We start from the raw sequence: 23,798 nt of genomic DNA, 5'->3' as shown, positions 1-23,798 counted from the left end.
ACATCTCATTACAATTCAAAACCACCATGCCACATGTCATTTTAAAATTAAAAGTGAAATAAAATGGATTTTATTAAGTTTCGTGTTTACATGCAATTTTACACAAAAGCAGTTTTACAAAAGCAATTTTATAAAGTAATTTTATAAAAAGGACTTTTACGAAAGCATTATTATAAAAGTATTTTTACACAAAAGCACTTTTATAAAAGTACTTTTACATGAAAGCACCTTTATAAAAGTATTTTTACACAAAAGCACTTTTATAAAAGCACTTTTACATGAAAACACCTTTATAAAAGTGCTTTTACATGAAAGCACCTTTATAAAAGTACTTTTATGAACACTTTTACGAAAGTATAAAAGCACTTTTGCAAACACGCTTTTACGGGAGTACTTTTATAGAAGTACTTTTGTGAAAGCACTTACGAAAGCACTTTTATAAAAGTCATGCGTTTTTTTTGCATTCTCATCTATTTTCTATAATTTTTTGTTTTTTTGCATTTTTTGCAATTTTTAGTGCTTTTCTGCATAATTTTTGCATTTTGTGGTGTTTTTCATGCATTTCCTGCAATTTTCTAATATTTTTGCATATTTTCTGATTTTTCTACAAAAGTTTTGAAATTTCTACAATTTTTTTAGTTTTTTTTTGCATTTTCGTAATTTTCTGAATTTTTGGTATATTTTGCATTTTTTGTAAATTTTTCTACTATTTTCTATATTTATCTATAATTTTTGCATTTTTTTGTATATGGGTTTATCTAACTCGATTTTGTCACGTGACAATTTTGAGAGAGATTATTCTCTCAAAATTCTGTCTCGACCCATTTTTGTATTTATAGGTGAGGGTAAGTGGGTTAGTATGGATGAGGGTGATTAAAGATTAATATGGTTGGGTCAGGGTGGATCAGGGTTAGGGTGGATTATAACCCTTTAACAATGATAGATGATGGGTCATGGTGGGTTGGTGGGTCAATATGGGTGGATTGGTATTCAACCCTTACCCAACCCAACCCACCCATTTGCCACCCCTATCAAATAGCTTAGGCTGATTTTTCTTCCAAACAACCAAACTTCCTCCCTAATTTTCTTTCTTGTTGGGATATAGTAAACAACTACAATAGTTGGTAGAGTTGGTGGGTTAAAGAAATTCATGTATAGATCATTCATTATCAGTTATGATTGAAATATCACATTTAGGCCTTATTCGTGAACCTACTTTATCGGGTAAGTGCATTTATCCATATTCTTTTTTGTTTAATTAGTAAGCGTGTACATGTTTTGAACCTTGCAATTTTAGGCGATGATAATGATAATAATAATATATTCAAAAAATTTATAAATATGTATTTTTTATATATATTTTTTGTTTTTTATTATTAGTAGGATGTATATTGCAAAATTCAAATATGATTACATAAACACCTTTATCCAAATATGTGATAACCGGATCGAGTTGTGAAATTTCAAGTATTATGGATAGGCCTACCTATTTAGTTTGATTATTCTTTTTGCAATGTTTTATCTTTTTGGTGTATATTATTTTTGTTCATGTATTAAATAAATATAAAATATAAATAAAAGGAATTGAATGAGGTGAAAGGAGTAGTTCAATTTACAATTTAAACCTCACAATTAAATAGGGACTAAATTAAAAAATGAGTATTTTAGTTAAAAAAATGTTTCATAGTCTGATCCATATTTTAATAGTAGTGTAAATATAAAATCATAGATGTGTTCAATTTTTTCTACAATTTTGATATTTATGTGTATAAAATAAATCTGATATGTCACGCATACCTTTTAATTATTATGATAATTATATAATATTATACATGTGCTTGAATATTTTTTTTTGCAAAATTTATGCATTTTTTGTTTTTGTATTTTTATATTTTATTAATTTTTCTTAATTATTTATAACATTAAATGTTAACACATTTGACCCAAAAGTTAAACTATTGATCTTTGCTAAACAATAAAATAATTTTATTTTTTGTTAGTTCTAAATTATGTATTTCATTTTCATTATCAATAAAAATATTTTTTGTTTATTACACTTATTTTTTAAATTTGATTAAAAAATATCATAAATGTGTATTTTTTTTCTATATTTTTGTAATGTTCCATATTTATTTCTACCTTAAAAATTTTATTACCTAACTATGACTTTATAAGTTGATCAATTTGATACGGATGGTTGAATTGCTAAGCCACCACTTGGACAATGAATGGTTTTGTTTTTTTAGTTAGCTTTAAAATATATGGATTTGTATTTTTAAAAATGTCGACATAGATCTTATTAGTATCATTTATTAGTGAAAAATAACTTAAATATAGGATTTAATAAGAGAAAATGATAGTTAATGTATTGAATATAAAACTTAATGAGAGGTCAATAAATAAGGTAAAAAGTAATAATTGAAGTTACGTTTTCAATCCTTATAATTAGAGATGGACTAAATAGACAAATATGAACATTTTATATATATTATAGATTCCGGATAAACGTATCTTATGGGGTATTTTTTATTATTTTAATTTTTTTTTTTCATTTCCCTTCTACTTGAAAAACTCAACGTAGTCAAATCTAAGAAACCGGATAAGTGTTATCTAAGAAATTTCTGATCATCCTATGTATTTTTAAAATAAATAATAATATATAATCAATAATAACCAAAATCCCATTACCAACCCCTTCTTCAAAGCCCAACAAAATGAATCAGGCTTTAACGTTTTATGGAAGAAATAACAAATTGTATTGATAATTCGAAATAATTCAGTAGAAAAAAATCTCTTCCATATAAATTTGTATTCATCAATGGAAAATGCAACAATAATACAACATCATCATTATCAAATATCAAACATCCCCTTAACATTATATCTGAAAAAAGATTGGCCACCTATTTGATGGAAGATTGCATTTGTTCACAAATTCTCTTACTAGATTTTAAAGGAAAATATAAATTATTTGAATTAAAGTTAGATATAAAAGGGCAATAGGTGCACGCATAAAGCGACAATCTTGATGGATGGAAGGGAATCGAAATCGGGTCATATCATATCATAATGGTCCTCCTTTGTGGATTTGTTTAAATCATGTCATGCTTTCCATTTTCTTTGACCTGAAAAATAAAAAAATATAAAGTGAAGTTAGAATCGGATCTTATACTTTTACCACACAAAATAAAGTTTCCCACGTGAACGACAAACTTTTGTGGCCGGGAGCCGACCTCTTCTGCTCGTCTGACGCGAGCGTCGTTCCGTCATTTTGTGAAAAGACCAAGGGCATTTTGAGCATTTCAAGTATATCCCCCTATGGTCCCCTTGCTTTCATGCTCGACAACCGTCAGCCGGTGAATAAAGGTAGGACTGCGGTGAGTTAAAGAGACGAGAAATCCAGCTCACCGCCTAGTACCGCTACGTGTCCGAATCCTGGCTTATACAACCCCCTAGCGTATCTTATCATCAGGTGCGCCACACGATGCTCGATGGCGTTGAGGGCTCAAATTCGATTCCCCGTAAACCCTAATAGTGAATTGGCTAGAATACCCCATTGACTAATTTGGCCCATCATCGAGAACTTAAGACGGGAGGGTGTTTGCGTCAACGGGAGATTCTACATTCTAGCCTTCTAGGGCAATCAATTACGGAACTGGCTTCCTAGAAACTTCAAGGATATGGCCTTGGTTATATAGAATATTTAGTGGCAATCTTTTGAACACGTCTCAGTTGCGCTATATAAACAGGTTCGTCCCATCTTTCGACTACGAGAATTCTCTGTTGCCGCTAGAGGAAGGAGGTGAAGTCTGTTCTCGGGTTCCCCAATTTTTTAGGGTTTGTTTCAAGTATATCTGAAGTTTTCGATTATAAATTGGTAGGTTTTTTGTTTTTGTTTTTGAATGTAGTGTTTTGATTTACCCCTTATTTAACTTTTGTTGTGGGTTCTGACTTGAGTCTCCTGCAATTTTCAGTGTTGCCGGAAGGATTAAAGGGAATTCTGCACTGATTGTGGTTTCGATTAAACAAATAATATTTGTGGGTAAGGCGATCTTGATATTCGTTTTGGGATTAGATAAAACCTGTTTCCATGTAGTTAATCTGTTTAAAACTTGATTCGTTGCCTGTTGCCAAGCAAAAAGAAGTGTGATTCGTCTCCTATATTTTTGGAGTTCTTTCTGTTTTTTCTCTTACCTTCGCATTGTTGACTAGTCTCTGTTTTATCATTTTCCTTTGGGTTCTCTAGTTCCCGCTTTTAAGCTGCCGAGTCTCCTTTCATTTGATGTGTATTTTGCATTACCAGAAAAATAGGTTGGTTTCTTCACAGATTGGAATTAAATTATTATATTATGCATGTAGAGACTATACATAAAATTTTACTCCATAGTTATATTATTAATTAATGGGGATAAAGTGAAGTGTGGCGGAAGTATATTTTTCGCAATATTTCTTGAATCGCCTTATTTTTGGTTGTATTGATTAGCCTGTCTGATTTGATTATATGGACTTTTCCTATTAACTGGTTTTTGATATCTTTGTATTTTACTGGTCTACCTTTTCTTTCTCATGAAAGACATATAGGAAATTTAGGCTGGAGGATACTTACTTGTTATATATTTTTACTTGTGTCGTATGAACTTTTAGGCTGTGTTTGGTTTGAAAGAAAAAACTAGGGAAACATAGGTTTCCCTATCTTTCCCTTCCTTTCCTTACTTTTTCCTTCAAACCAAACACAACCTTAGTTAATTGTATGTGGAAAATATGCACGAGAGTTGATATTATCATATATGTTGGTCCATGAAAACCATCTTCCGGATTAATAATTTTATTTCTTCCTTTTGCCTTTGCTTTTGTAAATTGCAATTCTATCTTCCATGTCTTGGTCTATTTTTCCTTTTTTTTTGTTAACTGTGGATAATAACTTAATATTTGTTCTATTTTTTATTATTTTTTCTTTTAGTGATTGCCTGTTTGTTTTTTATCTTAAGGAGTTATTAATTTTGGTTAAATTCCTTTTGCTGTTGTTCTGCTTCAAAACTTATTTTGTTTTTGTTGGTTGCTTTTCAAGTAAAATAAGCTATCATTTTTAGTTAATGCAGTTTTGTGGTACCTGTATTGTTTGTTTCATTAAGTTTATCTGGGTTTCCTTTAGATTGTCTGTATTTTCTCTTACAATTTGTTATTTCATCCTCCTGGAGGTTCTCTTGTTATATGTGTAATTATTTATTCTATTTCTGCTTATCTCCACTTCAGGCAAGACTGAATGATCTAATGGAGGCTAAACGTGGAAAGAAGTCCAGTAGTAAAACCTTATTCTATGAGGCTCCTCTAGGTTACAGCATTGAAGACGTTCGACCTCACGGTGGGATCAAGAAATTCCGATCTGCTGCTTACTCCAACGTAAGTTTCAGTTCTTTTTATGATATCGAAATTAATTCATGGAGTGTTAATCTATTGCCAACTAAATTTCTGGTTTTGTGATCTTATCTGCAGTGCGTGCGGAAACCATCCTGATATTCTTAAAGTGCGACGTAGCTACTTGACGTGGTTCACAATAGTTTTTTTTTTATTTTTTCAATTGCTTAGTTTCTATCAGTCTATTCTGCTTCCAAGTCTCCTCCTCTCTTCCTTGTCTCCTCTCTCTTTTGCGATCTTGCTTCCTCTAGGCAGAGATGGCCTTATCTGCATCTGCAATCGGATTTGAAGGCTACGAGAAGAGGCTTGAAGTGTCATTCTTTGAGCCAGGCATCTTTGCCGACCCTGACGGAAAGGGCCTTAGATCACTTTCCAAAACACAGTTAGATGAAATACTGAAGCCAGCTGAGTGCACAATAGTTGCATCACAGTCAAATGCCCATCTTGACTCGTATGTCCTCTCAGAATCTAGCCTCTTTGTTTACCCTTACAAGATTATCATCAAAACTTGTGGCACAACAAAGCTGCTTCTATCAATCCCGGCCATCCTGAGGCTTGCCAATAGCCTATCCCTCTCTGTAAGAGCTGTGAAGTACACACGTGGGACCTTTACATTTCCTGGAGCACAGCCATATCCTCACAGAAGCTTCACAGAGGAAATTGCTGTCCTTGACAGTTACTTTGGTAACCTTGGGTCTGGCAGCAATGCATACGTGATGGGAAATCTTACCAAATCGCAGAAGTGGCATGTTTACTCTGCAAGCGCAGAGGTTAATCATTCAGGACCTATCTATACTCTTGAAATGTGCATGACTGGTTTGGACAAGAAGATGGCATCTGTTTTCTACAAGGCTGAATCAAGCTCAGCAAGTTTGATGACTGATGTGTCTGGTATTAGAAAGATCCTTCCAGGGTCTGAGATTTGTGATTTTGAGTTTGACCCCTGTGGCTACTCCATGAATGCCATTGAGGGAGCTGCAATTTCTACCATTCATGTTACACCAGAAGATGGTTTTAGTTATGCAAGCTTTGAAGCTGTTGGATATGACCTGAAAACTGTAAATCTTTCAAAGTTGGTCGGGAGGGTATTGGAATGCTTCCAACCAAGGGAATTTTCTGTAGCCATACACGGTGAAGCTGCTGGTAAAGTTGGGTGGTACTTCCCCCTAGATGTGCCGGGGTATAGCCCTGGAGAGAGAAGCTACCAGACGCTCGGAATGAATGGTGCCATTGTTTATCAAAGTTTCATCGAGGCTGGCAACTGTGGGTCTCCCAAGTCGGTTCTGAAATGCTGCTGGAAAGAGGAGGAAGACTACAAGGAAGACAGAATTATGGAGTAATCTGGAAATTGTTGCGGCAGTGTCTATGTTTAGCTATTATTATTAGAGTCTTCAAGCTTTGTAGTTTGGTTCCGCTCTTTCCCATAAAGGGTGGAACAGTCATCAGTGCTTCTTGTTTTGATTATGATTATATCGTGGGCGTCAGTACTCGAATTGTGTTTGTCATGGTTTATATGTTTATGTTGTGTATCCATTCATCACTGGGTATGCATGCAGCAGTTTGTCGTTATTGTTGACAATAGATTGAATTGTGATGTTCTTGACTTAATTGTGTTGGAATTTTCTTTTTCCTTGGGGTTGGGCAAGGTGAAACACGATAGAACAGATGTCCTCGGGAAGGTCTCGAGGCCTAACAGCGGTCCAATTTGATGAGAAGTCTTTCTTTCATGGAGAACGTTTGGTTATTTCAAATCTATGATGCCTGACAGACATGGTACCGATACCATAAGGGCTTTATCAAGTTACGAAATTTGATATTCATCCTTAGGGCATGCTTACTTTGGATTTGGGGTCCTGATATTCAAAAGTCTAAGCTGCCCATGACAATGTTGTGATGGATGCAATACAAGATAGTCCATTCGGAAAGGCCCCAGCCGACTGACTGTTGTAAATATGATCTTGAATGCTGAAAGAGCACAGTCCAAGGGAGGCTGCGGAGTTGATATTTGGAGAATTCAATAGAAGCCTCCATCATCCTCATCCGGTCATCCCTCGTGTTGCTTCCTTCCCACGTAATAACTTGGAATTTAATCATTTATATACACGCTTCTTTTTTAATAATTTAATCTTTAATCCCTGATTTTATCAGGTCGTTGGCACCTTACGAGGTGTAATTTTGTGATTTGAATGAATGAATTTGCCTTTCGGCTTAAGAAAATGTAAACCGTGAAAGAAAGTCCGATTTTCCATTTTCGGTGGTTAAAGTTCGCTGATCGCTCTTTAAGCCCATCCATCCAAGAAGACTCTTCTTTGATCCTTTCTCCAAAACTAAGCATAAGACATGGTTGGGAAACCTGAGAATTTACTTAATCGGTATGCACATGGAAAAAAATATCATAATTGAAGATATTGTTGCATTCGTTTAACCTTTTTAGGAGTTCACATCTGTGTGCATTTTCGCCGTGTATTGGGAACATCTCGGAGTTCACATCTGTGCTGCGGGACGTTGTGCGGCACAAATCTAAACTCCCTTTTAGACCCAAATTGATTGTAATTACTAATTTTTGCGTTATGGAGGGATACTCAACCCATTCGGACCATCCATTGCATAGGAGGAGATCCCTAAATTAGCAAGGTATTCATGTCTTCATTTCATATCAAACTCTATTGTTGATGAATACATTTCTGACAATATCACCAAACCCCATTTTGGTGAGTTCTATTTATACTGTTATTGTCTACAGACGATAACTAGGTTTGTTGTCTTGACTCTTGAGTTTATTTTCATTCCTTCCATCACTGTTGTTATTGTAATTAGTTTGAAATTTTCTTTCCAAGTCGATGGCCAACTTGATTAGATGTTTGGAAAGAGTGTAATTGAACTCATCAAATGGACACCATCTCAGTATTGTTATTAATGTTGTTGTTATTGGTGGAGATCACATCTGCACCGCACACCATCTCACATGCATATCTCAGCATGCATTATTTGGGAGATGTTTACAATACACGGTTGGGATATGCTGTGGGGTGCCCTCTCTGGAGTGCAGATGTGAATTCTTATTGGTGGTGGTGGTAGTATTAACAAGATCCAAATAAAAATCTAATTGCACAAAAATTGCTTAACCATGATGTGCCAACCACCTCAGTTGGTAAGATCTCTGGTTGATTCTTATTGGTGGTGGTGGTAGTGTTAACAAGATCCAAATAAAAATCTAATTGCACAAAAATTGCCTAACCATGATGTGCCAACCACCTCAGTTGGTAAGATCTCTGGTTGGCTTGTAGCAGATGCACAACTTTCAACTTGGGATCAAATCCCACCTCCCCACGTCAACCCCACAATACATTGCAGCTATACATTGGAAACATCTCTCCACGAAGCAAAATTTGGGTTTGGCCGGGAGTATTATCGATAGGGGAACATGCAATCTCTCAATGTAAAACCCCAAAAAAGATAAAAAAGAAGAGTAAAAAGAAGAAAATGACTAACCATGGGACCGAAGGTGGTGACTGATGATGAAATATAACAATCAAATCAATCTCCGGCCAACATGAACAAACACTGGTATCTTAAAGAATGGGAACTATAATGAATTTTAGAATCATGTCCAAATACTCATTCTATTCTTTGTGTATCGTCCAATGTGCGTATCACATTGGTAAGGGCAGGAGAAGCACAATAGAAACATATGTATGAAATAAAGCCTTGAAGTTTTATAAACCCAAGGCCAGCATGTGATAAAAATGAAGCTTTTGAAAAAAGTTGAAAAATGAGGGCAAGTAAAATAGAATGGTTGATCGTGTACAAAATACAAATGAATAAGTGATTTATCACACAGATTGGAAGGGCCAAAAGTGTTAGGGATTAGTTGATTAATATAGTAAAAAATGATTTAAGAATTCATAATATTGACACCGAATAGAATATAATGGTGACTTAACAACTAGAGAGAGAGAGGATGACCTGCTTCTGAAATGGATACCCAACCGATCCTGACCCTTTACAAACCTATGAATACCCTCAACCCAACTCCATCTTGACCCAATTCCCCTGATTCTAATGAGTCACTCTTATCTATAATGACCTGCTTCCGAAATGGATGGGTATGAGTGGATTTATAAGCGGCTGGATTGAATGAGTTGGGGTCAATATTTCCACCCATTATCCCCATATAATTGGGAGTTGGGACAATGCTTACATGATATATATCATCGCAATACCCGGGTTAATTAGGCCGATATCGGGCTGATCAGTCCATTCAACAAATATATGAATACTATTAAAAGCTACGATATAATGTGAAAGAATTAGTGGCTGTAGTTTAGTGGTAAGAATTCTACGTTGTGGCCGTAGAGACCTGGGCTCGAATCCCAGCAGCCACATTATTTTTAAATTTTTTAAAAAAGAATCTCGATCTCACATTTCCACGGACCTACAGTCCAAACACCCACGTCTATTTCATAGAATGGACGCTTCAGATTAATTAGGTCTTTTGATGAAGCAAAGGGCAACAAGTACATCATAACCGTGAATATGGAATTGCAAATTTCACTTGCTATCGTCGACTCCCTTAAACCCTTTCCTGCCTTGCAAGTTGCAATTGGCCTAAAACCCTCGAAAGTCGAAACGAAGGAGGGCAGAAACGAGACTCTATTGTCAGCTCCCTTGAACCCTTTTTTTTTTTTTTTTAATTTTTCGTTCCTCGGGCCACTTCTCAGTTAAAGAACATATAGAGGAAGGGAGAGATGGGAAGCGACAGCGAGACCGAGAAATCGCAGGACAGGAAGAAGATGTTGTCACTCGCTCCCATAGCGAAACCTCTTGCAGGGAAGAAGCTTTGCAAGAGAACTCTCAAGCTGGTCAGAAGAGGTATACTGTTGTTTGATTTCTTTTTTAGCACTTTCTACAATCGAAAGGCCATTAGATGTCTCTATATTTCTGTATGTTGAGAAAAAGTAGTTGCTTTTGCCTCCTTAATCATGCATTTTCGGGCCTTCCTGGTTTCTTCGTTATTTGTTATAACTGTGTTCTGGGCATTTTTGTTTTTCAGCTTCAGAAGCTAAATGCTTGAAGAGAGGAGTTAAGGAGGTGGTTAAGAGTATTCGACGTGGTAACAAAGGGTCTGTCTTCTTATATTTCATGTATTATTTATTCTTCTGTTTTGTTTTCTGAGGAGACGGTCCTTATTTTAGAGGCTTACTGAAAACTGCTAAATGGTAAATACATTGAGATTATCTCTGAGTGATAAAAGTTGGTTCTCAACCAATTCCATCAACCTATTTGCCTCATATCACAATTCTGTTCTTGTTCACTGATAAGTAGCAAATCTAATACACACGGAGAGAGATATACTATGCTGATTTTGTTATAAATAATCACTATTTTTTTTATCTGTTGGATAAGTAATTCAGGAGGTTAGAAGAACAGCAACAACAATTAGGTGGCTACAGGCTCCTTAATGGCTCAGTGTCACGAAGTGACACAATAGGGTGCTTGGCTAGAGGTTTTCTAGATGTTTCTTGAGGTTTCTATCCAATTCTGCATGTTTTTGGAGCAACCTGGGAAGAAGGATCTTTGGCATGCAATTCGGCTGACTTGCTTGGAGGGCCAAGTGAGTGCCACACGACTTAGCCAACAGGAGCAGTCAGGTCGTGACATTAAGCTGAAGTTAGATTGCATTCCATTCCCTCAAATATTTTACTATTTGATTATTTTAACCCCAAAATACAAAGCAATATCTCATTCAATTCATCCATTTAAGCCATTAATAAACAGCCCCTTAATGTTGTTTGCTTTAAGTTGAAAACGTACAATTCATATGAGATAGTACTCCAGTGAATGTTCCAGTGGCAATGATACAATCTCGGGCTGACAAGCATGAGAGTATTGGTGAGTCTCAGAGTGGTCACTTTGTAGAAGAAAATGCGGGAGGTTAGGTCAGTATCTAGTACACTCCTCCGAAGACCATGAATAGCTGGGACCAGCATTGGGTAATGGCCGTTTTTGATTGTCTTAGTGGCACTGGCACATAAAAGCATGGCCTTGTTGTGTGGAATATCATTTGAATATTTAATCCTTAAAGGCATTCTGATTTGGATGCTTGAAGTGCTAGCTAGATGGCTAGACCTATATTTTAAATAGGGATGTGGGCCATGTGCAATCTGTTGCCAGGATACCATCTCCCACATGGATGGGAACTTCATTGAGCAAGATTAAGACAATCCCTTTACCTTTTTAGGATGTATTCCATAAATAAACTTACTCAACTTCTTGAGTAAATAAATATGCTCCTTTAATTTCATGAATTGATTATTGAACTTGTCTCAGTGTACTGGAAATTGCAACTTAACAATGTAAGTATCACTAAATGGTGCATTGGTGCCCACTGCCAAGGATTGTTATTTGTCTTGTATGCTGCTGAGAAGATTACCAGAAGTTTTTTATTTTTATTTTTTGACAAAAGGTAAAGTATTAATCAACCAGTCCTTTGTACAATGAGAAGCTGTACAAAACATAAACAAAAGGATCTCAAAAGAACAATGCATTGATAATGGTTGTTGGACATAGCATGGAAATATTGTAACACCAAGACCTTTAGGCTGAAGCTGCTCTATGAAAATAATTGACAGAAGTAGGGCAAGTCTACTTCCATTTTTTCCAGGAAACCATTATCAATGCATTGTTGTTGGACTTAGCATGATCTTCCTTCCAGAGAAACTTGTTCACTTATCCATATCCACCTTTTGCCCCTGTTTCTAACATTGCCATATTGGAAAGCTATTGAGTTTTACCTTTTTTAGAAATGAAAGTTTGTTCTAGAAAAATAGTTATCCGAAGGGAGTCAGACTTCATTATTTATTTTTGGATAGTAAAATAAAAATTTTATTAAAAATAAGAAGAGAATATAAGAAAAAAGGGCAGCCCAGTGTACAAGATTCCCACCAATGTGGGGTCTGGGGAGGGATAGATGTATGCATCCTTACCATGCACATAGGAAGGTGACAAGAAATCACTGGAGAGAAGAAATTAACCACCCTTTGCCCAACCAAAAGCCAACTCCGACATCAACATCACAAATCAAAAACAACCTTTCCAAAAAAATAATGATCAAACCAAAAGAAAGACAAAAAACATCCAACCAAAACATACAAAAAGCAACTCAATTACCCAAGATCTAAACTTCAACCTTAAACATATTTGACAAACCACCTGCCACTCCAACTTCAAACTCAGTCCAACTCCCAAGCAATTGCTAGAGCTCACAATAGTTGAACACTGGACTCCAACTTAACACCACACAAAACTTTTCTTGACTACTTAGCCTCTTCAAACTTCATAAAATTAGTGAAGCATGGATGAGGTTGATAACATGCTTTTAAAATTTTAGAAGCTAGGATCCAAATACTATGGAAGTATTTGTATGTGGAGGAAATATGAGAAACACCTATTTCGTTGGTGCCCCTACTTTAGATTAGTAGAACCTCAATATTGTGGTTTGGATTTTGATCCTTCTCAAAACCCAACCTCCTATAAAGGTGACAGTGAAGTAAAATAGGGGATGGCAAACATGTTTAACCAGTGATTTAAAAGGCGTGCTTGAGGCGCACAGACGAGGCGCATTTTAGGTTAGGCGCCTCGCCCAGGTCCTAGGCGTAACCCATTCAAAAGGCGCATGCTTGGTGCGCCTAGGCGTGTACCTGGTGCGCCTTTTGAAAATTTGCCGCTTTTTCCTCTTTTTTTTTTAGTCTAGTGGCTGGGCTGGGGGCTCCGTCCCCGGACCCCCGTGCCACGTCCCTCGAGGCCAGCCCAAACAAGTCCATGTTAGGGTCGTAAATTTTTAGTTTCGCTCACTTTGCTCACTCACAAAGCTTCAAGAATCTCCTATTTGGTAATGTTGTCCATTCATTCATCCTAATAAAATATCTTCTTAAAAGCAATTAAAACTATAAAATTATTATTTTTTGTGTGAAAACTAAGAATTTAAGACCCTAACATGGACTTGCTTGGGCTTACCTCGAGGGGCGTGGCACAAAGGCGGCTCGTAGAATTAGGAATGTAATGTCACATTAGCTACTTGATGCAATTGAGAAAAAAAGGGATTGTGGGTTTTATATGCTTGAAAATGTTTTATATGTTTGATTTCATTTTTAAATTCTCATTGAATATGCTTTACATATTATATTTATGTATTTTAATTTTAGATAATAGGTTTTTTAAAACTTAAGTTTATATTTTTATTAATATTATGTTTTAGATTTTTAGATTTTTTTGCATTATTTTTGAATTTGTAGCTTTTTTTTTTAAATTGTTCGCCTTGCCTTAAAAAGGCGTGCGCCTCGCCTTGTGCCTTGTGCCTTAGGCGCAAAATGGCCCTTGTGCTTTTTAACACTATGATTTAAAAGGCGTGCCTAGGTGCACAAGCGAGGTGCATTTCCTAGGCGCAGCCCTTGCAAAAGGCGCACGCTTGGTGCGCCTGATGTGTCTTGTGCCTCGGCCCAGGTGTGCGCCTTTTGAAAGTTTGACGCTTTTTTGCTTTCTTTTGAACCTCCTATTTGGTAATGTTGTTCATTCATTCATCCTACTAAAATATCTTCTTAAAAACAATTAAAATTATAAAATAATTATTTTTTGTGTGAGAAGTAAGAATTTAGGACCCTAACAAGGACTTGTTTGGGCTTGCCTTGAAGAGCGTGGCACAAAGGCAGCTCGTAGAATCAGGAATGTAATATGTTTTACACTGCTGTGTTGTGGTCAGTGTGGGAGGAAAGAAACAATAGGTTCTTTAAAGGCAGATGTAGATCCAAGGAAGAGGTTGTGGAAGGAATAACTACTAAGGTTATCCATTGGTTGAAATCCTGTGATCTTTTTAAGGATTTCTCAGTTGAAGACATTTATAGAAGTTGGGGTATTGTGGCATCTACTACTACTTCCAAAGCTATGATATAGGAAGTTTGGTCCCCATCGGCACAACAAAGGGTGAAACTGAACTTTGATGGAAGCTCTATAGGTAATCCAGGCCCATCTGGTATAGGAGGTGTTTACAGAGATAATGAAGGCAAGATAATGGCTTTGTTTTCAGGTCCAATAGGAGTTGGAGATTCCTTAAGAGCGGAAATCTTGGCACTACATCAAGGTGTAAAACTGGCCAAACAGTTGGGGCTACAGCAGATTGAGATAGAGGGAGACTCCAAGTTGGTAATTGGGTGGATGCAATCAGGGCAGCTGGGAATTTGGCAATATAGACAGCTGATAAGGGAAATTCTTAGCATAACAAGGGAGGTGGGTGTTTGGTTCAAGTGGGTAAGGAGTTTAGCAAATGGTTTTGCTGACACCCTAGCAAAACAAGGGACTGCAAGGGAGAGTCTTTTTTGGGCAGTGCTGTAATGTTTGATGTTTATTGGATCAACCTTTTCTAATAAGGGTTGAATTCTGTATTTCAGGTTAATTTATCTCTAATGAAAGTTATCGTTTCTGATAAAAAAAAGAGATTTTGGGTTTTACATGCTTGAGAATGTTTTATATGTTTGATTTTATTTTTAAATTCACATTTGAATATGCTTTACATGTTATGTTTATGTATTTTAATTTTAGATAATAGGTTTTTATAACATTTTTTTTAATTTAAAGTTTATATATTTTATTAATATTATGTTTAATATATATTTTTTATTTTTTGGCATTTTTTATTTTTTTCTGACATTTTTTTTAGCATTGTTTATTTTTGCGCCTTGCTTCAAAAAGGCACGTGCCTTGCCTTGCGCCTTTTTTGTGCCTTGCGCTTTTAAATCACTGGTTTAACATTTATGGACGGCCAGTCAGCTCTATATGTAAAACACCTTATGTCTAAACTCCTCTCTTCAGACAACTAAGAGATTTTTTCTTTGGTATATAATGTACTAATATACTTGTTCATTATACAATATGAATTGACTTTATCTTTTGTGCTGATGAACTTTTACTAGCATGTCTTTTGCAATATATGTACTAGCATATGGTGCATTAATATTTACGTTTCTAACAGTTATATGCAATTTTGTATCAGAGGTGCAACACTCTTGCATGCCCTTATTGTTAATTCAGTTTTATAGAACATGTTTCACCTAGAGTACTTGACATGTAAAGGGTCCAACTCTTGACCTCTACCAAACCACATATTGATATGAAATTATGAACAAGATTTTTTTGCATGATGGCTCATTTTACATTTGTATGGTTTCCGTTTGATTTCACTGAGGTTATGCTTATGTATCTTCTAAAATTGTCTGCAACTTGTTTACATCCATGAGTTATTAATATTAAACATTTCAGAATAGTGCTTCATTAATAATGTTAGACATTCCTATTAAAAGAAAAAAAAATAGAAAGAAAAAATTATTCTAACTCCTTGTTCTGACGGTGATTATTTTGTTAATGTCACCATATTCTTTTTAATTATAAAAAAAGGTCCGTACCCAATGTTGGTCCTAGCTATGTGGGGTGTTGGGAGGGGTGGACTGGCTACAGTCCTAACCGTTGGCATTTTTTTTTTTCTTTACACAAAGTGGCCTCTCAGACTTGAACCTATGTTCTCATGCTCTCAGACTCGTGATTGTCTGAAACTTTGAATTACCATATGTCAATGATTTTTTTTTTTTTTTTTTTTTTTTACTTCTATTTTCTTGAACTTGTTCTTCTGCATAGGTTGAGTTGTTGCTGGTGTATTTTTCTGTTTTTTATATTAATGGCCTTGAATTACTGTGTTTTTTATCATGTTTGCCTTTAATAAATGTTCAGCTCTGTAGACTATTGGAGATGTTTTGTTTGTTGGATGCAGTTTATGTGTTATAGCCGGGAATATTTCTCCTATTGACGTCATTACACATGTTCCAATCTTATGTGAGGAGGCTGATATTCCCTATGTATATGTTCCCTCGAAGGAGGTAAATTGAAAGACTTATGATTTACCATTCTCTCCACCGTTTTCATTTTCTGTTTTGAGGATACTGATCCCTGCAATGGTGGATTTTTTGCCACCCTGTCCTACGGCATAAGCTACATCATCTGTTTATGAAGCTCTTTTTGTGTCCATGATGCAGTCCATTATCTATGAGTGGGTCACATGTGTTGTGCATCTTAGTAAATTTTCATTGATCTAAGCAAGTTTTTTTGAAGCCGAGTGAGTCGTGTCTGGGTCATGATAGACTCAGTCCCAAACCAATAAATAAATGTGCAGGACCAGTCAAACTAGACCCTTTAGGGTTTTCAATAATGGACCCAGACAGCCCAATTATTAATTAGGGCTATTGGATGTGGCCTGGTAATATCCAATTATAAATAATCGGCAGTTCTACTTTCACGTTTTAACCTGTAATTTGACAATAACCTGGAAATTTGTTAAATTGACACGTTTGGGCATTATAACTATATAGTCTTTTGGGTCTTAATCGGCTCAAGACAACCCAAATCCTAACCCAGTTATAATAGGAACATTGTATAAAAACCTAGAGCTGACCAATATACATTTGGGAGACATAATGCAGACCCAGACCCTATAAAATTGTTCCAAATTGGTTTGATTCTGTTGGGTCTACCTGACCCATTGGCAGCCCTAAAAGCTGCATAGTTAATGGGTTAGACAATCAAAACTGTCAAAAACCCAGGACTGTATGAGATGTCTGGATACTGGGTCACCAGTTTCAACCTGCAGGTCAGTTTGAAGTCACTTGTGTAACTGTTCAAGCCCTTGACGTATCAAATGAACCTGAATGTCCAAATTATCTATTTAACTAATTGACATTGGGGCTAACCTCATTCGGTAACTTTTCAGCATGAGCAGCTTTACTGTTTGCATAGATACGCAACTTGTCCCTATTTATGGCATGGATGTAAAAGGGATTACCCTTTTTTCCCTTTCTGTTGCAGTTGTCTAGCTATGCATTCTTTTTACCTTTGTCACATTTCTAAGTACTCTTCTCATTCTTCTATTTTTTAACCAATACAAGTATACTGTAATGATTTCTTTTCATCTTGTTTAGCAGCTAATGCCTCATTCCATTTTATGTTTCTTCCTTTTGAGTAAAGATACAATGTCTGCTTTCCATTATTGCATGTCTTCATGGGGATAAAGAATCCATCTTTTGATAATGCAAGTTGTATCATGGGACCTGTATCAACTTTTTTCTAACTTGTTTTTGAAAGATACAAACTACCTCCACCCTCTAATAGTCAGAATATGCCGATACGGCTTGGGTGATGATTAACAATCAATTTACCTGCTTTTAAGTAGTTGGCACATCAATTTTAAAAACCTGTACCTTAAATCTGTTTCAACTTACAATCTTTTTTCTTTCCACTAGTCTCTGTTTTTTTTTAGATCCTGAACATCTTTCCTTAAATACGTACATTTTGCTCTACCATATGTGAGCAAAATGCACATATGTGAGCATGCAGGCTCTACCATTTTGCTCTTAGCCGTTTGTCAATTAACTTTCCTATTCCTTTATTTTACATCGCTCTATTCTTTTTTTTTTAATTTATTCCGTTTTTTCAGGATCTTGCCACTGCAGGAGCAACCAAGAGGCCTACATGCTGTGTCTTGGTGCTAACCAAGCCTACCAAGGGGGAGCTGGGCCAGGAGGACCAAGAAAAATTGAAGGCAGATTATGAGCAAGTTGTACAAGATGTGTCTGAACTGACATCCTCTCTTTTCTGAAAGAAAAAAAAAAAAACAATACTAATTCAGTTGTCTACTTTTAGCTTCTAGGGATTGTTGTTAATTTTAGCTTACCTTTCCATGGTGTTATATATGATATCTTTTGAATTGATTTTGAGTGTATGTGGGTTCGATTGCTTTATCATTCCTAAAAAGGAAGGACCCAAGTCGGTCGAGTTTCATGGCTTTTAATATATGTTTTTAAGGTTTAAATTTAAATCTATTTTATTTATGGCTTTTGAAGGATTAAACATAGCATTGGGGAGGGGGGGTTGGGACAATACATTCAAAAAAACCAGAAAAAAGAGGGTTCAAACCATAAATGTCCCTAAATAAAAAACATGCTCTCAGCTAAAAAGAAAAGGGTCCAAAAGCAAATTCAGCAAGAGGAAGCCAAAGCAAAGATTATCTTGACGCCCATGCCTCAATTTTAGGCCCTGTTCGACTTTTGGTAAGTTATTTATATGGATAAATGCACTATTAAGGTAGGTGCACTTTTCTATATTCTTTTATTTTTCAGGTAAGTGGTACTCAAAAAAAAAAACTTTCCCTGGAATTCATATAAATTTAAAAAAAGAATATGGGTTTTTTAGTAATTTCATTGACCAATTTTTTCTCTCAAAATCTCAATGATAAATACCTCCTAATTGTTTATTAATTGGGTTAAATATAAAATTTCTCAATGCCACTTAACCAGCATCGTCAGCTTTGAGGGCTTAACCGGTTTATGCAATGTTGCAAAATTCAAGTTGCAAACCACTTTGAGGAGTAAAGACGTTAAGTATGGATCTCAGTTTTTCTACCCAAAAAACGTACACGAGTTGAAAAGGAATACACCGCATTTGAAATTCATACCTTCTGTTTTTTTTCCCTTGTGAAAATAAGTGAGATGGCATTCTTTTACCACCCTTGGTTCCCTTTATTATTTTTCTTTCGTTTTTTGTCAAATAATTTGGATTTGATCGGTTGATCCCAATAATGCCACTTATTTCAGATTTTTAATATGACATAAGCTTGGACTATAATATAGATATGATATTCTAAGGATTAAAATAGTGGGGTGTATCGTATCTGTATTGTTGTATACCCTATGGATATATTAATAAAATGATATTTTTTAAAATATTCAAAACTTGGAAAATGATGGGTGGGACCTTTTAATACCTATAGAATTAAAAAATATAAAAAAATTAAAAAACAAACGAAATCTGTTATATTGATACACACCAATATCCACTTGATTTTAATTCTTTATTTATGATATACACAATAATCTGAATTTACTCATTATAAATTCTGTCAGTCAAATTAAGTTGTGGGTCTTTTTCATCTCATGTTATCATGTATCAAATAAGAGCAGATAGGATCTACCTTGGAGTATCAATTCAAAACCAAGTCCCCTTTCCATCTCGGAGGAGTGACTGTTTGTAAACCCTCTCATTTTCTTGCTTTTGTTTGTCTTGATGTTTTGTTCTTGAATGCTAGAAAATGCCATGTGGTTCAGCTGTTTTCATGCTGCAAATGGTCCCTCATTGGAAGCAGATGAATAAGACCTTTCAGCAAGCAGGAAGGTGGGGCTCGGTGTCACTGGGCTCTGGACCAAACCTGCCCTCAGTCCCTTGGAAGAAGATTGCTGTCACTACTCACTTGTTACAATTTGATTCACATACCGTGTATCTTGTGTTGAGATGATAAAAAAAAGGGGTTTTTATCATTCAGTCTACCTTTGAAATCCTAACTCCACTGTACAGTTGGGGGTAGGTGCCAAATCGGAATTGATGCCAAGTCACAGACGGGTATAAGTGTTATAAGTGAAGCTGTTCATAAATTTGAATTGTTATAGGTCTGCAGTTCAAATCTAAATTCTGAGGTGGAGTGCAAACTAAAAATCCTAAAAAATACATTACATAAATTTTCTCAAAGGACATTCTTTTACATTCTAACCCTGTGAACAGTTGGAATGTAGGCAACAACAACATCGGACAACTGATTTCTTACAGCTAGGCGTCATCTTGTCATTCTCAGCAGCTGCTTCTATTTGTGGCTGTTCTGTTGGATGGAAAGGAGGGGCCGAGAATAATCTATAACCAGCTAGACATTACCAGTGGTTGTAACCACAAATCACAAAAATCAAAGCAAGTTAACGTCTTAATCAGCAATTGCTGATAGAAACATAGTTTTATACTATTATTTTTTTCTACCTGTAACCTGTCAACTTAAATTCTTTAATTGGCGTTGGTAGATTGATCAGATGACTGTAACGTTTGCTGAAGCTGGGTGTGGAAACCCATTCATGCCCATGTACTATGTGTGGGGACATTGGCCATGTTTACACTAGCTAGTTGAGGTCATTTTTTGAAATTGGCACAAAAAATGTTTTGAAAAGTAAAAGCAATTTGGTTTTGCTTCACATACTTTTTAAACTATCAGGCTTTGTTTGTTTTTGGTGTACATTGTCATCGATGGAGTTCAAACCGTTGGAATTTTGAAAACTGTGATTATCGATGTAAATACTACATCGATAAAACTCAATTGTACGTGGAATTTACATTGATTTTTTATGTAAAACATATTCTCCATCCAAAGGAATGAAAATACGGACAGGAAGTGGAGTTTTTACACCAATCCGTATTTACACTGAAAACAAACACAGCCTTAAGGTTTATTCGACTCAAATTGAGTTGTTTTTTAAGCTTATTTGAGTTAAGTAAGGAGTTTTCCTACATCAGATAAGGATTCATAGGGATTGGCCACATGTCCAATATCTTCCACCAGCTTATACCCCACCTTGTACTGGGGATGTACCCAACTATACTAGCTATTCAGACCTTTGGTTCTTGATTTTGAGCGCTTGGAAATACGTTCCTTATTTCTATTTGATTCTTAATTTTTCTGAGTGACCTTTGTCCTACAGTTTGATGCTTCCACCCACTTTTATCAGTGTATGGAACAACGGGTTATATCAAGAGGCCAGCTTTTTTCATGTATATGAAAATGGGTTAGATGAAGAAACCAGCTTTTTCATGCTGAAGGACCTTCAGTTGAGGGACAAAGGTTCTGCTTTGAGGAGAGCACTTAGAAATAAATATAAAGAAAAAAGGAACACACAGAAGGTTTTCTTCTGGGTAAGTGCTAAAACAAAAAGAGGAATGACTGGTGTGTGAATAGGAGAGAGAGAGAGGGGGGGGGGGAGGGCAGGTCCCTGACACATGGACTAAATTATTCATGGACAACGGGTTTTTTGATCAAATCATCAAATAAAGCAAGAAGTGTTTGTGTTCATGGTGTTATCAACATCATCAATCACAAGGGAATGGGCGGGATCCCATGTCTCCTCATACAAATCCCTCCTTTATAAAATGTTGGTACCATGAATATGTTTTGAGGTACATTCGAATTAATCACTTTCACTCAATTTTAGCATTACGATAAGAAACACACTAAAAATTGTAATCACTCCACCTTCTTTGTATTTAGTACTATAAAATTATAACGGCCATAGCTTTAGACCATAAAATGGATGTAAAGAATATAGTTTTTGAGGTATTTTAACCTTTTGAGTGCTCTTCTTATTGAAAGTGAGCATATTCAAACTTTTCTTCATAAAGAGTAGGTATATTCAAACTTCAACCCAGAATTGTCTTTAGAGTTCAGAGAAAGTGGTTTTATCACTAATTAACTACTAAGATTATTGGCTATAGCCTGGGTGGGTACTTAAGATGATTGATTATTATATTTCCCATGTAACAGGAGATTCACCAAACACTAAACAGAAACCCTGTGATCATTGATTTATGGATCATTGCTGTCAGATCCGTGAGGTGGGTCGACTGAAATTTTAAAGCCATGGAAGAAGGAAGGAAAACCCAGAAAAAAGGGGAAAGGAATGGGAAGGATCAAATATAATTGAAGACATTAGAGATGGGTATGATGAGAGACAATTCATGGTATAAAAGTACAAAATAATGGGTGGGGAGGGAAGGAGAATTCCAGCATGGAGTGGGGTCTGAGATGCAGAGACAAGGTGGGGTCCAAGGGTGTCAACCAGTTTGTATGCTTTATGATGTCTGCTTCTGGGTTCACGTCCAAAACCACATAATGTGAGCTCGTACTAGTGGTCAAACAGAGAAGTAGCTCCCCCTCCCCAGTCCCCAACCACCAAATTGAATCCCATCAATCGGTAAAAGAATAATTATTTCCTACTCATTCAGCCATCACTGGCGCATGTGTTCATTTCATTAGGATCACAGTCAATTTCTTTACAAACTAGTTTGACTCTCTTTTGGCTCCAAAGCAAAGCCCTCATTACATGTGTTTGTGTGTTTTGTGTGTGGTTTTAAAAACAGTGTCTAGCCTGCCAGTCCGGTGCAAGTGGAACATTTGCAGTGGGTTTGGACCATCTTTTGATGCTCGTCACCTGTGTCTCATCAGTGGATCTCCTAATATGAATACAAAACAGTGTTTTGAGTACATCTGCAGTTCAGTCAACTTTTCTAGGGTTCTATTGACTTGGTTGATCAATACTTTGATTATATAACAACTGTGTTTTGGTGTGGGATATGACATATGAGGAAGAATACTCTCTCTCTCTCTCACACATATCCAGTATGTATTTGAGGAGCCATCAGCAGTGCTGTCCTATTATCTTCCTTATCTTTAGTGGGACGCAACCAATCTGATCAAAAGATGTAAAATCAATCTTACTAGTCAAGAACAGAAGAGATTAAAGTATGGAAGAGGGGGAAAGGACATGAGATCCAGCCAAAAGGGGGAGAGAAGAATTGAACTAAATCTCTGATTGAACATGTAATGTTCTGTTCTAAGAATGCACGAAGGAAATGGATTTCTCGATGTTGTTCCATCAAGAAGTGGACTATACGATCTAATGGTTTGGCCAACCCCAGTTGCCCTCAATAATTGGTCCATTTTCAGTGACTAAGGACCGACAGTTTTAGTGTTTTCAGTTATTTACTTTGCTAACTATATCAGCTAATGGTTTAACTTAGCCAAGTTTATATTGTATTTGTATTTGAATATTATTGTGCATGGGACCCAGTTGTATTGACAGTTTGAGGACCTACTTGGTTCCAGGTGTGTGGTGTACAATGCATTTAGCATTGCTCAAATGTCTTTTATGCCAAATGAATGGCTGTAATTGAGAATGATCATAGCCCCATCCCCATCAATTACATTATTTTGGATGATCAAGGGAATAGTTTCAAATGCTGTTAACAAAAAATCCCCCCAAGCCGTAGATGGCACGTGCACCATGTGTAGAATATGATACTATTAGCCTTATACTAGTATTATATAGTCTGTATCCGGAGGAGAGGGACCTTAGATTTCCAACTTGGTGCTTGGTTCTACGAAGTACACCAAAGAAGAATCAGCTTACAGAAACTCTTGGACTTGGATCATCTGTTCTTAATCCTAATCTATTAATGAAACTTCTGGAGAGAGAGAGAGAGATTATTGGATTCAATTTCTATACCATACACAGATTATGATACAGAATGATGTGTACTTAGGACTAGTAGTAGTAGCAGTAGGCAAGTAGCATAGTGGGGTGGTGATTTTCTCTCATAATTATAATAATTTGAGAGAGAAAAAGGGGAGAGGGTGGCAGCTTTTGCTTTTAAAAGTATTTTCCTCTTTGATTAGTTTATATGGGATGGACTGACTCATGACT

At 36.0% G+C, this 23,798-nt stretch overlaps 2 protein-coding genes and 1 non-coding gene across 4 annotated transcripts; all 3 read left to right on the top strand.

The window, feature by feature from the left end:
- Nucleotides 1-3,394: 3,394 nt before the first annotated feature.
- Nucleotides 3,395-7,023, top strand: LOC104597810 (S-adenosylmethionine decarboxylase proenzyme). Of its 2 annotated transcripts, none has more exons than XM_019197912.2 (4): nt 3,395-3,877; nt 3,975-4,042; nt 5,254-5,400; nt 5,494-7,023. In XM_019197912.2, exon 4 carries the CDS (start codon nt 5,673-5,675, stop codon nt 6,753-6,755), a length of 1,083 nt encoding a protein of 360 aa, XP_019053457.1. In that variant the 5' UTR covers nt 3,395-3,877; nt 3,975-4,042; nt 5,254-5,400; nt 5,494-5,672; the 3' UTR covers nt 6,756-7,023. The 2 variants fall into 2 exon arrangements, with proteins under 2 accessions (XP_019053457.1, XP_088759590.1); XM_088903464.1 differs by having other exon boundaries at nt 3,729-3,802.
- Nucleotides 7,024-9,728: 2,705 nt separating this feature from the next.
- On the top strand, nt 9,729-9,800 carry TRNAH-GUG (transfer RNA histidin (anticodon GUG)). The gene has a single exon. It is a non-coding gene; the product is annotated as a tRNA-His (tRNA).
- Nucleotides 9,801-10,016: 216 nt separating this feature from the next.
- Nucleotides 10,017-18,328, top strand: LOC104597811 (H/ACA ribonucleoprotein complex subunit 2-like protein). Its single transcript, XM_010259535.3, has 4 exons — nt 10,017-10,287; nt 10,469-10,538; nt 16,232-16,337; nt 17,948-18,328. Exons 1-4 carry the CDS (start codon nt 10,164-10,166, stop codon nt 18,107-18,109), a joined length of 462 nt encoding a protein of 153 aa, XP_010257837.1. The 5' UTR covers nt 10,017-10,163; the 3' UTR covers nt 18,110-18,328.
- Nucleotides 18,329-23,798: the final 5,470 nt, after the last annotated feature.

This window comes from Nelumbo nucifera, chromosome 4 (assembly GCF_055504915.1).
Source record: "Nelumbo nucifera cultivar China Antique chromosome 4, China Antique-T2T, whole genome shotgun sequence".
In the NCBI taxonomy this organism is placed as follows: Eukaryota; Viridiplantae; Streptophyta; class Magnoliopsida; order Proteales; family Nelumbonaceae; genus Nelumbo; species Nelumbo nucifera.
This window is presented reverse-complemented; position numbering and strand designations above follow the sequence as displayed.